The 16,739-nt window shown below is 50.8% G+C and overlaps 1 protein-coding gene across 9 annotated transcripts in view; it reads left to right on the top strand.

Moving 5' to 3' along the window:
- RPH3AL (rabphilin 3A like (without C2 domains)) overlaps positions 1 to 16,739 on the top strand; it is a 46,151-nt gene that overhangs the window by 10,911 nt on the left and 18,501 nt on the right. For 5 of the 9 annotated variants that reach the window (XM_077188522.1, XM_077188521.1, XM_077188520.1 and 2 more), the window contains 4 exons: positions 3,174 to 3,290; positions 5,185 to 5,328; positions 7,277 to 7,406; positions 11,286 to 11,372. In XM_077188522.1, coding sequence (XP_077044637.1) covers positions 3,214 to 3,290; positions 5,185 to 5,328; positions 7,277 to 7,406; positions 11,286 to 11,372 — 438 coding nt within the window. In that variant the 5' untranslated portion in view covers positions 3,174 to 3,213. The remainder of the gene's footprint in view (positions 1 to 3,173; positions 3,291 to 5,184; positions 5,329 to 7,276; positions 7,407 to 11,285; positions 11,373 to 16,739) is intronic. The other 4 variants (XM_077188523.1, XM_077188524.1, XM_077188519.1 and 1 more) reach the window with 3 other exon arrangements.

Genomic DNA, 16,739 nt, shown 5'->3' with positions numbered 1-16,739 from the left:
TGCAGGCAGGGATGTGCTCAGCTCTGCATCCTCCCGGATGCCCCTGGCCCCACAGGCAGGGGCAGCCCTGCAGGGCACTGCTGTGCCAAGGGCAGCCAGGTGGACTCAGATTTAATGAGGTTTTGTCTCACATGACTTCCTCCATCACAGGAAAGGAATGAACAGGTGGAGTGGTTTTAAAGCAGGTCACGGAATATTGATAAGAGCTCCCCCTTTTAATTCTGAATTTAGGTAAAAAGCAGAAGCCTGGAGTGGGAGGTTTTTCTGTACCACAAAGTGCTCGTGCTTTGCTGTCACCCTGTGTGCAGGGCCAGGAGCTGTGGGTTTCTCTTGCTCTCTCACCAGTAGAGAAGAGGAGGGCAGGGAAGGGATGGCTTGGTGCTCACTGGAGTATTTTTTTTTGAGAGAAAATGCAAGACTGCAGGAGGGGCATATTTCACCACAGCCCACGGAAACGACTCCCCAGGCTGGCGTGGTTTTGCTATCTGGGTGTTTCTGATTTCCCTGCACTTCTTGTCCTGTACTGAGATAAGAGAGAAGATGCTCCACGCCTTCCACTCCTCTGGCATCATTCCCACACCCATGAGGGACAATCCTTTCCCTCCAGCCCTGCTTTTCCCCCAGCAGACCATGCCCTGCAGCCCCATTCCTGTTTCCTTCCTCGAGCTGTGTCCCCACCAGGCTTTTTCCACAGGCAGAAGTGGAAAGCCAGCAACTCCCATCAGAGGAGATGGCACATCCTGTGAATGTTTCAGGGAATAATCTCTCTGAAGACTCTTTTGGGACCTGGTGACTCTTTAGGCTGTGTTTTGTTTGCCTTCTCTCTTTGCAGATGCTGCTCAGGGAAGGGGGAGGACAGGGAGCTTATGCTGAGTAACAAGAGGCAGAGGACCATGACATTGCTTGTTTTTGTTCAGTCAGGCTGAGCAAAGCTCACTGTGCTCTGAGGCTGGAGAATGCCTTTAAGCCTCTCCTGAGAAAATATGCTCAGCTCGTGTGCTCTGTTCTGACTCGCCTCCAGCTCTGGTGGAGCAGATAAAGCTCTGCTGAGCAGGGGCAGATGCTTCCAGCACAGCTTCCCACCCTGAGAGCTGCTGGCAAAGCCAGCTCCTCTGCCCTGGCTCTGCTCTGGGGCTCATCTCCAGCTCCAGGTTTTATTCCAAAGACCCCCCAGGCACCACAGGCTGCTTGCCTGGAGCCCTGCATGGACACAGAGTGTGGGCCGTGCTGTTCTTCAGGTGTTCACGAGTGGGAGGGAGGAATTCATGGTGCAGCTGAGGAGTAATTTAATATATGCATTTGTGTGGGGGGCTACATATGCATATAATCCTGTAACCACACATCACAGGCTTGGGAAATCGCTGCAAAATCCCAGGTCAGCCATTCTGTGTGCAGTTGTAGCTTTTCTCTGCTTCTAACTCAGGCCTGAGGGTGGGAGCCTCTGTGTTCTTGTGCTGTTCATGCCTGATTGCTCCCCTGGGTGTGAGCACTGTGGGATGGGAGTGGGGAAGGTGTTCTTGGTGTTCTCTCCTGGAGAACAGACAATCTCTGGCTGGAGATTGTCAGGAAGATTAAAAGAGCAGGAGGAGTTCTGGGGCTGGATGGAAATGCAAACCCAGCGTGTGGCACTGAGCAGAGTGAGGGGAGCAGTGCCAGGGTTCAAGGTTTTCTTCTCTTTCAAGAGCCATCACTTTGACTAATTTAAAAAATCTCCTGTGTGACATTTCTGTCTGTCCTTCCTGCCTCAGCCCTGCTTCCTGCAGCTTTCCCATCTCCCCCATGCCTCCCTTTGCAGAAGTCAGACCCTTCTGAGCCTCCACCTTTCTTTGCACACATTTCCCCTTGCACTGAAAGAAATCTGTGTGGAATTTCCCCTCTTCCCTCCCGCCTGTTGCAAGCGCTGCATTTTCAGTCTCTCTCCAGAAACTGGGATGGCCGGAGAGAGGAGGGAACTGCTTCCTTTTGGCTCTGGGGGCTGAGGTGGGGTTTGGCAGGGGGGAGCTGGCAGTTCTCTGGTGTTTCTGTGCTGGGGGACGCGTGAGCTCAGCACAGCAGGGAGGGTTTGATGTGTGAGGGGGCCAAGGCCACCAGGCTGTGCCTGGCAGAGCACACAGAGCTCAGTGTGGCAGCAGCAGATAGCAGGGGTGGCTGCAGCACTGCTGGGGAGGGAGGCTGGAAAAACAGAGTTTGCTTGGGAACTCCAGCTCAGCTGGCAGGTGATACACCTGGCCTGCCACTGGATCTGATTTCTGCTTGCCAACCAGCATTAAACACCTTATCTCTGCCCAGCAGGTGTGGTTCCAAAGCTGGCAAGTGTCTGTGCTGGGGACAAGCATTAATACCTGGGAATTTATGCATTAGGGCTTGTGAGACGCTCTGCTGGAGAGCACATCCAGCTGGTTGAAAGCTCAGTACATCAAGCCTCGTTCAGCATCCATTGAAATCCTTTGGCTGTGCCTGTCCCTTGGTGCTTTCCATTCATCTGAGCTGCTGGTAGGACTCAGAACTGCTCAGCTGCAGAGTCTCCTTGGGGGATGTTTCTCCCACGAGCATCTGGAAGTTGTTTCTTGCTGCCTTTCCTGATCAGTTCAGAGGAATTTTCACTGAGCTCTGGTGTGACCATGCCAGGGACAGGAGCCACAGCAGGAGATCTGCTGCGAGAGGTGCTGTCTCGAGCATCAGGGGATGCAAACAAGCTGCTGTTGTAGGCTGGAGTTATAAATATCAGGCTATTATGGAGGCAGTTTTAATGAAGGAAATGACTTGCCACTATTCATGCTGATTGTTGCGTGGGTTTTTGTTTGTTACCCCATTAAGAGGTTAAAAAAAAGGCAACTGTAGCTTCTTTGTGTCCTTTGGAGTGGCTTTCTCTGTCAGAACTGCAGTGCTGGGGCTCTGGAGGTGGGGAGGCAGGGATTATTTTTACAGACAACGCTTTTCTCTAGTTTGAAATGAAAAATCAGGACTGACAAAGAGTGTCTAGCTTTTTTTTTTTTTTTCAGTGTATACCATAAAATCTAAACTTCCAGCCTTGCCTTCAAGGTATCTGAAAGTATTTATTAGCTTCTATTTTATGAGGGTGATGGGATGTTTTTATCACTGTCTGTGGGTGAGAGTCTGGCTGTTCCCACTGTGTGTGGTGCTGGCAGATCAGCTCTGTTTGCTTCTTCCAGGTGTGACTCCTGCCACCCCACCCCTCCCCAGGCTGGGGCCATGGCTGACATGATTTTTGGCAGTGGTTCGGGCCCCTGGGTTTGCCCCAACGACCGGCAGCTGGCCCTGAGAGCCAAGTGAGTCCTCCCCACCCTCCTCATCCTCCTCTCTCTTTCCACCCTCGGCTCTGCCCTCACAGCTTTCCTGGTGTCTCTGGGCTCTTGGCCTCATCCTGCACCCCTGGAGTCCATCCCACAGCCCTCCCCTGGGTGAAAGGAAGGGTTGGAGCACCCTAAATACAATTGATGGCATCCCCTAGCTGCCAGCACCTTTTTGTTTTAGGAACTTGTCATTAGTTCTCATTTTCCCCCGAAGTTAAAATTACTGCACAGCCTAAGGACTAAAAGGACGGGGATGAGTCAAGCTCTAGAAGTGCATTTTTCTTGGGTGTTTTCACTCCCTGGCAGCTGGGACTGTGCCACCTCTGCTCTTGCCTGACCCCCTGGGCTCAGCTGCTGCTGCAGAGTGTTAGAAAATAGGGGAACACCCCATGGTCTGAGGGGGTGGCTCAGCACCCCACTGCCACCTCCGCAGCCTGCAGAAAGCCTCAGCAAGGCAGTGGTGCCCAGGAGTGCATCCTCCTTGCAGCCATAAGTGCATCCAGTGACCTCCAAAGCCCTCCTGGATGGTAATTAATTAACTGAGCTGTGAAAGCTCCTGCCTGTTGCCAAGTGAGCCAAGGAGAAGCATCAGCTGCTGCATGTGAGGCACAGGGGGTTTGCTGGAGTCCTCGTGTGAACCTGGGCCAGACCAAGGGAGGATGGTGCCAAATTTGTATTTCTAGGCATGCCCAGGGGTTTGTGTGTTTGAACTGAGGGCATGAGGGATGTGGGATCCTGCAGGGAGGAGGTGATCCCTGTGTTTGGGAGTTTGCTCTTGGCATTTGTGGTGCCTGGCATCAGCATCCATCCCTGGGAGGGGATCCCCAGGACAGGCAGCCCCAGGGTGATGCTGCTGCTTTGTGGGCAGGCAGGAGCAGGGGCTTAGAAAAACACAAACAGGAGCAGAAAGGGAGGGCAGAGGGCAGGGAGAGAGGCAGCACAGCACTCAGTGCTGCTGTGGAAATGTGGGCAGTGAGAGGAGCCTCTGCTTTGGGCTTTAGGCATGGAGCAGACATCCCTGCTGGGAGGCTGCCGTGGGTCTGTGTGCCTGGGCTGTGGGGCAGGAAAGATGAAACAGGAAAGCCTTAGAAATATGATTGCCTGGCAAAAGGTTTTGAGAATATAGAAACTGATGGAAATATAGGAACAAGATTTTGAGAATATAGAAACAAGATGGAAATGATAGCAGGCTTTGAGATACCTCAGTTACTGAACAACTGGAAAACAATGATGTGGCCAGCTGAAGGTGATCCCCTTTTGATCAAACAACACCCTCTGCTTGCAGGCAGCTCCAAGGGGCAGAGCAGACCCTACTAGCTTGGCAGAAAGGGTCTAAAGAGTAGTTTTTAGGGTTTAAAACTACTGCAAAGAGTAGTTTTCAGGGTTTCTAAAGAGTAGTTTTTAGGGCTTCCAAAGAGTAGTTTTTAGGCTTGGCAGAAGGGGTCCAAAGAGGAGTTTTTAGTGTTTAAAATGTAACACAGCATGGTAATGTAATGATTCTTATAGGCTGTATGTAAATGCTATAGGATTTGTATCTTATATTAGATTGGCTAGTGAAAAATAGAATATTCAGCACAGAAGAAGATTTATTGTATTGTAACGGGAACCTTGCTCTCTCATTTTCTCTTTACCACTCTCTTGCCTTCTCTCTCTTTACCTCTCTCTTCCTCTTTGGGGCCTGCTCTGAGCCGGCAGCTCCCAGCAGAGCCCCTGCACCCACACCCTTTGCAATAAACCCCAAGTTCCACAACCTGGCTCCAGAGATCTCTGCCCTCCATCCATCCCAGCCATCCCAGCCATCCTCCAGGGCAGGGCCGGGGCTTTGTGCTTCCCTCCCCAGCTGAGTCCTGCCCTCCACGCCCTCCCACAGGCTCCAGACGGGCTGGTCAGTGCACACATTCCAGACTGAGAAGCAGAGGAAGATGCAGGCTCTGAGCCCCCAGGAGCTTGAGCTCATCCTGGGAGTCATCCGCAAGGCAGAGCAGCTGGACGTGGCGGAGCAGCAGCGCGTCGGGTACGGCCACGTTCCTGTCCCTTCCCTTCCCTCCCTCCCCAGAAAAGGCCGGCCCAGGCAGGAGTGCCTCTCCCAGCTGCCTGAGCTCAGCCTCCATCCCTCACAGCATCCCTTAGCTCAGTGATTTTCCCCTCCCATGCTGCTTGTTTGGAGGTGATGACCGCTGTGTTTTCCTTCTCACTGAAGTCTTTTCGTGCTTTGAGCCTTGGGGGTTGCTGAGGCTGCAGCCCTGACGTAGCCCCTGGGAAATGCAGGTGGTGCTGGGTGAGGCAGGGGCTCTGGGAGAGGCTGGGCTGTGCCCAGGGCATGGGTGGCTCAGGATCACTGCTGGCAGTGCAATCAGGTTTTCCCTTGTCCGCACCAGGCCCCTGGGATTTTGCCTGGAGCAGAGAATGAGTTTATGTTCTAGTTGGCTGAGCCCTCTGGATGGGGTTTGCTAGCTTGAATTATTTAATTTACAGGCATCCTTTTGCTCCTGCAGGTTCCCATTTGCTCTCAGTCCTGCTGGAGCTCTGGCCTGAGCTCTGTGTTGTGATCATGCTGCCTTCAGAGGCAGGGAGCTGGGCAGCCCTGCAGCATTTCCCAGCAGTGTTTGTGTTCATGAGACAGAAATCCCAGGGACTCCCAGCCCCTGTCCAGCAGGCCTTGCTTCTCTGCTTCCCTGTGCTGAGCTCGTTAGTGAGGGCTAACCAGCAGTGGCAGTGATGTTTTTGTGATAAATGGGAGACCCCAGCAGCAGCCAGCGACCCCGAGGGCCTGCCTGCTCCTGTGTGCTTGCTGCTGGAGCTGCAGCAAGTGCTCCCCTTGCAGCTCCTGTGCTCAGGCATTCTCTGAAATGCCTTTTGTTCACTCCCAGGGGCTCTTTTGTGCCGGAGTCCAAGTCGAGGATCATAAATCCACTAATGATGGCTCTCCCTGGCTGTGCAGCCTGACCTCCCCACCACGGCAGCACCTCTTTCAAACAGCCCTTGCCTTGCTCTCCAAGGAGCCCCGGTGGATGGGACATTAGCACTAATGAGAGTGGGATTCAGGGATGGCAGGATCACTCCCTCCTGCTGCTGGTGCTGATGAATGGCCTGGCTGCTGCTGTCCCCCTCTGCAGATGGCCTGAAGGTTGCCAAGCTGTGATCTCACAGCAGAGCAGCCTTGCTCTGCATGCTCCCCACACCCTGCATCCTAATTGCCTGTCCCGCCTCCCTGCCCTCTCCCAGCCCTGCTGTTGCAGACATTGAGCCTGCATATGTGCTTCTTGTCTTCCAGACGGGCTGTGGTGGGGAGCAGGGAGCAGTCAGTGCCATTCCTGTGCCACAGCCAGGCTCATTTTGGTCTGATGGCTTCAGTCTGGCTCATTTTGCTCTTTGGCCTTCAGCCTGGCTTTCCTGCTTCTAATGGGACATGGGCAAGTCAGTGCTGCTTTCAGGGAGATGGGAAATGGAGAGGGCTTGGCAGGTTTAGCTCCTTTGCCCCTTTCCCAGTGCTTTTTGACTTGCCCTGGTGTGAGGGCAAGACAATGGATAAAACTTAGACATTCACATGTCATAGACAGAAATAGATATGTGCTATTTTGATGTCCCCACTTAAGTATATTGTGTAAAGATCTTCTCCAGCTACATTGAAATATAAGATTTCAAGACCCATATACAAGCTTTGGGTGCTGTAGAATACTATAGATCATATTGACTCCCCTTTGGAAGATATGCAAAAAAAATTCATTCAGGTAGCAATATCTTTACTGCTATTTTGTAGATTAGAAGTGTTTCTGTATTTTTTCAGCTAGTTCAATTCATTCAAATTTAGATTTTCTCACGAGAAATAACGACTTTAAACTATGGCAAAACTTTTCTGAAATGTCCTTTTAGCATGCCAAATGTCAATAAAGAAAATAAATTGGTATGGACTTGGAGCTTTTCCTGCAGTGCTGTGACTGTGCTGTGCCTCCTGCCCGCAGGCGCCTGGTGGAGAGGCTGGAGAACATGAGGAGGAACGCCATGGGGAACGGCCTCTCGCAGTGCCTGCTCTGTGGGGAGATGCTGGGGCTGCTGGGCAGCTCCTCTGTCTTCTGCCAGGACTGCAAAAAGGTGGGTTTGGTCACACGAGCCTGTCCCTGGCAGCAGGGCTCTCCAGGAAACACCACCAGGCCCTCGGAGAGCTCTGCAGGGTGATTTTATTGTCACCGGTGCTGTCAGACCATCGAGTGTGCTGTGGCAGCCTGGTGATAGCAAGAGGTTCCTCAGGGTCCTGGTGATAGCAAGAGGTTCCTCAGGGTCCTGGTGATAGCAAGAGGTTCCTCAGGGTCCTGGTGATAGCAAGAGGTTCCTCAGGATCCTGGTGACAGCAAGAGATTCCTCAGGGTCCTGGTGATAACAAGAGGTTCCTCAGGATCCTAGTGATGATAAGAGATTCAGGATCCTGGTGATAACAGGAGATACCTCAAGATCCTGGTGATAGCAAGAGATTCCTCAGGGTCCTGGTGATGATAAGAGATTCAGGATCCTGGTGATAACAAGAGATTCTTCAGGGTCCTGGTGATAACAAGAGATTCAGGATCTTGGTGATAACAAGAGATTCAGGATCTTGGTGATAACAAGAGGTTCCTCAGGGTCCTGGTGATAACAAGAGATTCTTCAGGATCCTGATGATGATAAGAGATTCAGGATCCTGGTGATAATAAGAGATTCTTCAGGGTCCTGGTGATAACAAGAGATTCCTCAGGATCCCAACGTGCCTGAGTTGCCCTCAGAGCTGGGATGGGCTGTGCCAGCCCCCTCTGCAATTCCCAGCTGGGATTTTTGGGGTTTGCAGCGTGGGACAAGGGGCAGGAATGTGCAGCCACCAGAGACAGCTCAGAACAGAGTCTGTGAGCTTTGCTGGCCCTCACTGCAAGGTCTGCCCTGAGACCTTCCAGGAGGACCCAAGTCCATCCTCAATCTCCAAACCAGTGCAAGATTTCCATCCCTGAGCCTCAGGCAGTGCCTGTGTTGTGTGAGCTGTTGCTCTCCAGCACCCCAGGGATGGTTCCTGCTGCTCTTGGCTCCACAGCTGAGGGGTTCATCTGTATTTCTGTGGAGATTATGATCTCCAAGGCAACCACCCCATCCTGCCTCTGCTGGGAGGCTGCTTTTCCTGCTCTTGAAGCCCACCTTCCCTGGGGACTCCCCTCTGGGAGTTCCTTCATGCCAGTGCATCTCCTGTGGCGAGGTGAGGGCACCTGCTGGGTGCTGGAGTGGTTCTGCTGAGTAAAACCTGCTGGTTTTGCTTTTTTTTTTTTTAGTAAAAACTACCATGGACTGGTGGTTGGACCATGGGAGACAACCTTCTGTGGCCCTGCTGGCTTTTGTGGGACACAGCCCTCGTGCAGAGCAGGTTCCTCTGCTGGAAGCCACAGAAATCACTGGGATTGTGCAGAACATTCCTTCCAAGGCAGTGCCTGGGGAAGGAAACACAAATCTTGGAGCCCCTGGCTCCTGAACCGTGGGGAAAGCAGCTTTTAGGGAAGGGGTGTGGGAGGAAGCAGCAGTGGGGAGTGAAAGGTTGGGTTTGGATGGGAGCAGCGTGGTCTCTGTGCACTGTGGGCAGTAAAGGGTTGGTGACAGGCAGGAGATTCTTGGCTGTTTCCTGTATTTCAGGCATGTGGAATAACAGGATGTGCTCTGTTCCTGCCTTCTTCCCCTGGCAGTTCTGCCCTCACCTTGTCAGGAGCCAGCTAAGTCACGTTGCCATGGGGCTTTTTAACCAATTTCCTGTGAACCCTGAGCACTACTGAGGAGGCAGGGGCTGCTTCAGGCACTTCCCAGCCCTGTCCCCTTGCAGGAGTGACCCTCAGCTGTCCCTGAGGAGGGCTGTGTCCAGAAAACCCCAGAGAAAAGCTAGATTTTCTTTTTTTTTTTTTCTTTTTTTCCTTTTTTCCTTTTTTCCTTTTTTCTTTTTTTCTTTTTTTTCTTTTTTCTTTTTTTTCTTTTTTTTCTTTTTTTTTCTTTTTTTTCTTTTTTTTCTTTTTCCCTTTTTCCCTTTTTCTTCTTTTTTTTTTAATCCCCTTTTGTCTGGAGTCTGTTGGGCAGTTCAGCAGCATTCACATCCAGGTTGATTTAAGTGAGCCCCAACTTTTCCAGGGTGCATTTTGCAGCTGCTTTCAGACTGGCTGCACTTTTCAGCTCCGTGCTGGCCCAAGGCAATTCTGCCTGGGTGCCCTGGGCTTGTCCCCTTCTGCTTTTTAATGTTGTGAACTCAGGGAACAGCCAACCCTTCAGCAGAGCACAGAGTGAACTGCTTGTTCCCTCTTGTCCAGGGATATCCATCACTCATGGAGTGCTGTGTGCAATAAGCAATTTGTCAGGGAATTATGGATTTTTTTAAAGTTCATCTTTTTCTGGCAGGCCCTGCTCTGGTACCGTGTCGTTGCAGCACATTTAATTCAGTACCAGGAATTGTAATGATGCACCTGAAACACAGCAAAGAAATTTACCTCCAGCAAGTCCCTGCTGCTGAACAGAGCTTCTGCACTTCTGATGGATCTTCCAAGTGCCACTTTCTGCTTTGGAAAGAATGCTTTTAATATTGGGATATTTTTATTATCTGTGAAATAACTGTGGCAAAGCCAGATGTGTTAACAATAGCAGGAGTGAGACAAAGCCCAGGGTGCTTTACCATGCAGAGGGGATTGATGTCATGTGTAAAAGGTGAAGGATGAGTGGGAGAGGAAAGTGCTTTGTCTTGTATTTAATGAGAAATGGGGCTGCGTTTAATGCCCTTGATTTTTATGTCTTCTTCCGAGGGGATTCTGAGTGATGCTCAATTTCCCAGCTACTCTGCAGAGGAGGGGAGGAGGAGGAAAACACCGTTTTAATGCTGGGATTTTTCAGAATTCGTGGCTGGGAGTAAAACCGGTTGGGAATTTCCACTAGAGGGAGCGTGTGAATGCGCTATCCGTGTGGGGATTGGGATTTTGGAGGGTGTTTCAGGCTGAGCTGCTCCCTCGGGGTTTGGGTTGGGAGAGGGAGAATTTGGGGTCTTTTAGGTGGGGTCTGTGACTGAATGTGCCAGTCCCCCTTGGCCTGGGGAGCACCACGCTGAGGGGTGATGCACCAGGCTCAGCAGGCTGTTCATTGTTTCTCTGGGAGGATGAGGATGAGGGCACGGAGAGTGGGATGAAGAAGGTGAGACCTTCATCCCTGGGCACAGGAGCAGCCTGGTGTGGGCGATGTGTGAACCTGGGGACATCCAATCCCCGCGGATATCTCAGCAAGCCTTTGCTCCAGTCTTGTGAGTGGCTGCTCCTCTGTGAGGATCAAAGGATTCATCCCACTTCTCATTCAGGCTGCAGTGCCAGGGCTGATAGGCATCAGCTTCATTATGTAATGCTGGGTGATTCAGGTGCTTGTAAATGGCCCGGAATGCCAGCAGAGACAGCAGCAAGGGCTGTGCAGAGCCGGAGACATTCAGGAAATGTGTGTGACCACGGCCATGGCCTCCTGCTCAACAGCCCCAGACCGAGGAGAGAGCGCTGAGATGGAGGGGAAAGCGTGGGGTTCAACACTGGTGTGTGAGAGGAGGAAGGAGAACATTCCCAGCCTCGCACTTGTGCCTGCTTGCAGCTGCTTTCCACACCACAGGCACCGGGGGTTGGGATTCAGGGGAATAAAAAAGCAGCTCTGGAAATTCACCTGTGGGTGATGGGGTTTGGTTTGCCCTGCCCAGCTCTCTCCTCTCCCTGGGGTCAAGGACTGTGCAGTGGATTTGCCTTTGTCTCCTGTCCTTACAGCCCTGCAGCACCTTCCTGCAGGCCGTGCTTCTCCAGGAAAAAACAGGGAATTTGTGCCACGCTTTAGGTTTTTAAGGAGAGCAAAACAGAGCTGCTGCTTCTCAACCCTCTCTCCCCCAAGGGCTGCGGGGAGCTGCTAACACCACCTCTCTCTTTTTTTTTGTTTTTTCTTCCTTTTTTTTCTCTCTCCTTGTTTCAGAAAGTTTGCACCAAGTGTGGGATAGAAACTGTTGGAGGCCAGAAACGTCCCCTGTGGCTGTGCAAGATCTGCAGTGAGCAGAGAGAGGTAAAACACAGCTGTGGGGAGCTGGGGCTCAGCAGCACCCACCTGCCCACCCCAGAGCTGTGCACAGCATGTGTGGGCTCCTCCCTGGGCCTTGCAAGGCAGAAAATGGGATTTGGGAGGCTGGGCTGGAGGCCAGGCAGGCTCAAACACGCACAGTGGTGACAACTTTGTTTTATGAGGGGGTGAAGGGGAAAAACCACACTTGGAGCCTGACTTTGGGGGATTTTTCTAGCTCTGGCCATAAAGAAGTTGTTCCCTTACACCCTCTCCTTCCTCACTCTGTGGCAAATAAACTTGGCTTGAGAGATGTAGAGCATAACTGCAATATTTGCCCCACTAAAAATAACTAGAATTGCAGCCTTTAAATCTGTTTTCCTCCCTGCCTGCAAAATCCCATAACTTGCCAGTGTGTGAGACTTCTAATGCTGGTCTCTAAATTTTTATATCCTTCATCCTTGACTTTACACTGCAAAAAAAAAAAAAAAAGAAAGAAAAAGTAATAGTCTGCCTCAATTCTTGTCTGCCAGCCAGCATCCCCCAACATCAGGGCTCTGAAGTGAAGTCTGTGAATTTGTTCTGTGATTACAGATGGATTTTCACTTGTTCCCATCAATTTATTCTGGGCTTTGGCTTGTGGTCCTTGAGCATCAATCCAGTCCAGCTATTTCAGACCAAGCTGTACCCAGCTGTGTAACCTGGGTGCTCTGCTAAATCAATTTTTGAGGCGTAGTGAGAGTGTTTGTGCAGCTGTTGGAGGTGCTGAATTTTTTCCTTTAATTAGTCGTGGAAACTTTGCATTGCTTGGGTTTTACATTGGAGGTTTTTTTTTTGTGTGAGAGCACCCACAAAGTCCATGTTCGGGTAAAATGAGGGGTACGTGGATGCTGATAATTTAAATTATCAGCAACAGTGTGGGTAGGGCAGGAAGAGAGCATTCCAGCTCCCTGGATTTTGATAACAGTTTGATACACTGAATCATCTGGATGTTTTGAATTCCAGATAGAGATCCCAAAATAGAGACTGAGGCAGGTGCAGGTATTCTCTGTGCTCTGCAGGAAAACGCAGGGACTAAAATTTGCTTTATTTCCTTTATTCTTTTGGGGTTTTTTTTCAGTCTCTCTGTTCCACTGTGGGTTTTTTTCCTATTTCTTAAAAAAATAGTAAGTAACCTGGTCAGTGGGCAGAGAATATAGATGTGTCCAGCACGTGTTAGGTGTGGCCAGAGTGTGAGGGTATGATAACCTTCAGCAGTCACTCTGTGAGCCCTGAGATGCAGCCAAAGTGCATCCCTGAGGAAAATGGATGGACCTTTCCTTCTTAGACTAAATCATAGCCTCAACTTGCCCCCCAACCCTTAGCTTCTGCTTTATTTTCCAATCCCTTTTAAGGTGGGTTCAAGCCTGTCTCCTTTTTTATTTATGCTGCTGCTGGTGCCCTGAACAGGAGAAGGTTGGGAGGGTCACAGTGAAGGCATACAGACATCAAATCATCCATCCCCTGTGTCTTCCTACATGCCCTGCCTTTATTTTGGGCATTTGGGAGCTGAGAATTAGAGAAACCTTGGCCAAGGAAGTCGAGGTAAATCAGAATAAATGTGGCCCAGCAGGATCTGGGGTTGGGCATCCCATGCACCAGCTAACAGCTGCAGCCTGTGGCCGTGTCCACACTTCTTCATCCCTTCATTTCCCAGGTTAGTATTTAGCCCTGCAGGCTGGAATGAAGCCAGCAGAAGTTTAGTGGCACATCAGGGTTGAGGTCAGGGTTAGGGTCCCCCTTTTGCAGTCCTGGCCTTGGTTGTGGTTAAACCATCGCCCAAGCCTGGGTCAAAACCAACTCCAGGGCTACAAACTGTGGGAATATCAGTTCTCCAGTCAGAGCCCAGTGCTGGGAGCCCACAGATCCCTCTGGAATCCCAGCCTTGGTGCTGCTTTCTGTTTCCTTGGGGAGCTCCTCTGGGAGGGCTGTGCTGCAGAGCCACGAGCTGCCCTGGCACCTTCTTATTTCTGGGGAGTGGAAGCAGGGGATGGGCTCTGCCTGCTGATTCCTGGGATTCTGGCTGCACCCAGGCATCCCAGGCAGGGCAGAGGGCATGGGCAGGGTCAGGGGCTGTGTCTGCAGGGGGAGCATCCCCCAGGCAGCCCCACACCAGCTGTGCATCCTGGAGTAAACCAGACCATCCCTCCAGAGGAACTTGTCCCAGCTGTTTGCAGAGGGAGCTGTGGGAAGCCCTCCTTTGTTTTTTTCAGGCTTCTGTGGGTGTTTTCCTTTGCTGTGGATGCTGTGGATTGTGGTTCAGTGCTCCTGCAAGCAAAGGCAGAAGCAAATTCAGCCATGCTCACACCCACTTCTGAGGGCAAGAATGTCCCTTCCTGCTTCCCTCCGCTTGTGCCTTGCTTTGATCTTGCTGCACCTTTGAGCAGTCAGGTGTGCAGGGCTGATCCCCTGGGTCCCCTCTGCTCCTGCAGGACCTGTGGGAGCTCAGGGCTGCTGATCCCTGCCTGCAGCTGTGGGTTTGCAGTGGGAGTGAGACCCCGGGGCAGAGAGGGAGCGGCTCCTGTAGTGCACAGGGCTGGTGGCAGCAGCAGCAGCAGAGCTTGCCTGGCAGCAGAGCTGCTGGTAAATCCACAGCTGGAAGGATTCCCTGCTGCCAGGCACTGCCCATCCTGAATTAGCTGTGCCTGGCTGAAATCTGCCTCTCACCTCCTGGCCTGAAGGGGAAAAGGGACCTGCTGGGTTTTGTCACATCCCTGCCCAGCCCTTTAACTCTCTGCACAGCCTTATTTTGACTGCTAGCACCAGATTCTGCAGAGCACCTTCCTGAATTACCCCTTATACATATATTTTAATATATATATATATCTCCATAATTAGCGATGCTATCATTGTAATTAAATCCTCTTGGAAGCATTTGTGCACATTTACATTTGAATTGACACATCCAGAATTGTAGGGATAATGAAAGCAGTTTCTGTGGGGTGGGGGGAAAGCTTTTTTTCTTAAACTCCCTCGAATATGAAAGAGAGTGTCAACTACCTGGGACCTGTTAAAAGTTTAGAATTGCCCTCTGTGCTTCACTTTCCTTTTCATTCCTTCTCCTTCACTACACAGCATTTTCATGGCTGCATTTCTCAGTTTATCACACAAAGATTTTTGTGCTGGAGGAGCAGAGTCATCTCCCCCCCCTTTTGCCCCCGGGGCTTCCCTTTTCAAATATCCACTCCTACCACTTGGAACACTGTAAAGCACCATAGCTTGGGGTTATTCCTGCCTGGCATGACGATTTCCTGGCAAAACACCCCAGGAATGGAGAGGGGTGTTTATTTTGGGTGACTCTGCATTGAATGGGAGCGATGTGCACCTGTTTGCAATTGAAAGAACTCATCAATAGCCTCTGCCATATTATTTTGGGGGTGGCAGCAGAGTAGTTAGACTCAAAATAGTGTCCTCTAGAATAGAGGGGGGAAAAAAAAGAGGCCTGATTGAAAGGGGGATGATAAATGGTTGAAGGCTGGCAGGCACTGCAGCTCGAGAAACGTCGGGGTCAGGGGGGCGATGGATTTTGCTATTCCAGAAACAAAGCTGGGAATGGTAATTCCACTGCCTTTTAATTTCCTTCATCCTCAAGTGCCCAATGTGGGAGTCGACAGCAGCTTGCTGTAAATAATGTAATTGGAAATCTCTGTGTTATGGAAAAGCAGATGAATGCAAATAACGAGGCTGAGGAGCTCTGGCTCTCTCTCTCTCCGTGCTGCCAGCAGTGTTTGGAGGGCTGGCACAGAGGGGCTGTGTGGGGATGTGCTGCAGGCAGGACATGCCAGCAGGATGCCTTTCCTCCCTGTAGCCCACAGGAAGCTGCTTCCCCACCTTTTGGTATTGCTGGTGTCAGCATGGGAGGGTAGAAGTGGGTGGTTTTCCTCTCACCCAGCCCAGGCTGCTGTGAAGGAAAGGGCTGCAGGGTGCTGTGACCGTGGTCACAGGGGCCTCAGAATGAGGGAAGAGATGAGGATCTGACTCCATGTTTCAGAAGGCTTGATTTATTATTTTATGATATATATTACATTAGAACTATACTAAAAGAATAGAAGAAAGGATTTCATCAGAAGGCTGGCTAAGAATAGAATAAGACAGAATGATAACAAAGGCTCTGTCTGGGACTCTCTGTCCGAGCCAGCCAGGCTGTGATTGGCCATTAATTACAAACATCCAACATGGACCAATCCCAGATCCACCTGTTACATTCCACAGCAGCAGATAATCAATGTTTACATTTTGTTCCTGAGGCCTCTCAGCTTCTCAGGAGGAAAAATTTTAAGGAAAGGGTTTTTCATAAGAGATGTCTGTGACAGGGTGGGAACACTGCATGGCACGAGCAGGAGGTGGTGGAGCAAAATGTGGCTTTGCAGCAAAGATCTTTCCTAAGTGTCAGAACTCAGTGCATCCCTCTGGGTGTCCAGAGTTGCCGGGGGGCTCAGAGACCCTGGCACACAGCCCAGAGCACCTGAGGGTTTGACTGTGACCCGTGGAGCAAATTGCCAGCTTTGTATGGGGACCTGAAAGTCATAGAAGTTTAAATAGTATAATAATAAAATGATCACAGGGTGAAAATGTAGATTTTAGGATTTTTGGTATGGGGATTTTGGAGATAAGATGGAGGAACTTGGGCGTGTCCAGCCTTTCTTCTTGGTCTCCATCTTCTGCTGTGATGCTGCCACTTCGGGATTGGTTTGGAATAGGAGTGCACTGTCTAACATAGGTGATGGGTATTGGAAAGTAATAGTAAATATGTTATAGGTAGTTTGTAGTTTAAAAAGACAACACCGCCTCAGGGGCGGTGAGAGTGCCTGTGGCTGCCCTGCTGAGCAGACCTTGGCTGGGCAGAAAGAAAATTTTATAGATAAGAATTGATAAACAACTTCAAGACCGAAAAGTGAAGAGCTCTGACTTGGTCTTTGGACACACAGGCTGAAACAGAGACATCCTGCACATCTCAGGGCTGCAATTAACAACCAAAACCCGAGAGCTGAGCATCTCTGTTTAGATGAGGAGGACTCTGGGGAGGCTGCAAGTGTTTGTTGTGATTCCCTAAGCTGTGATCCACCCCTTTATCAGCAAGCCCTAATGTTTTCCCTGCTCAGGAGCTTGTTTTAGCACTTGTGTGCTCAGAGCAGCAACATGAGTCTCAGCAGGGCCCAGTGATTCTGTGTCAGGTCCCATTTCCAGGCTGCTCTTGAAAATGCTCGATAAAATCCCCATCTGCTTCTGCGTGTGTCACTCCATAGCTGCAGTGATGGCTTGATGCAGCTTTAATGGGAATATTATCAGGGTTATAAAAGGCATTTATCTGTCATGGCCACGGCTGTCCCTCTC

This window comes from Agelaius phoeniceus, chromosome 20, assembly GCF_051311805.1.
Source record: "Agelaius phoeniceus isolate bAgePho1 chromosome 20, bAgePho1.hap1, whole genome shotgun sequence".
NCBI lineage: Eukaryota > Metazoa > Chordata > Aves > Passeriformes > Icteridae > Agelaius > Agelaius phoeniceus.
This window is presented reverse-complemented; position numbering and strand designations above follow the sequence as displayed.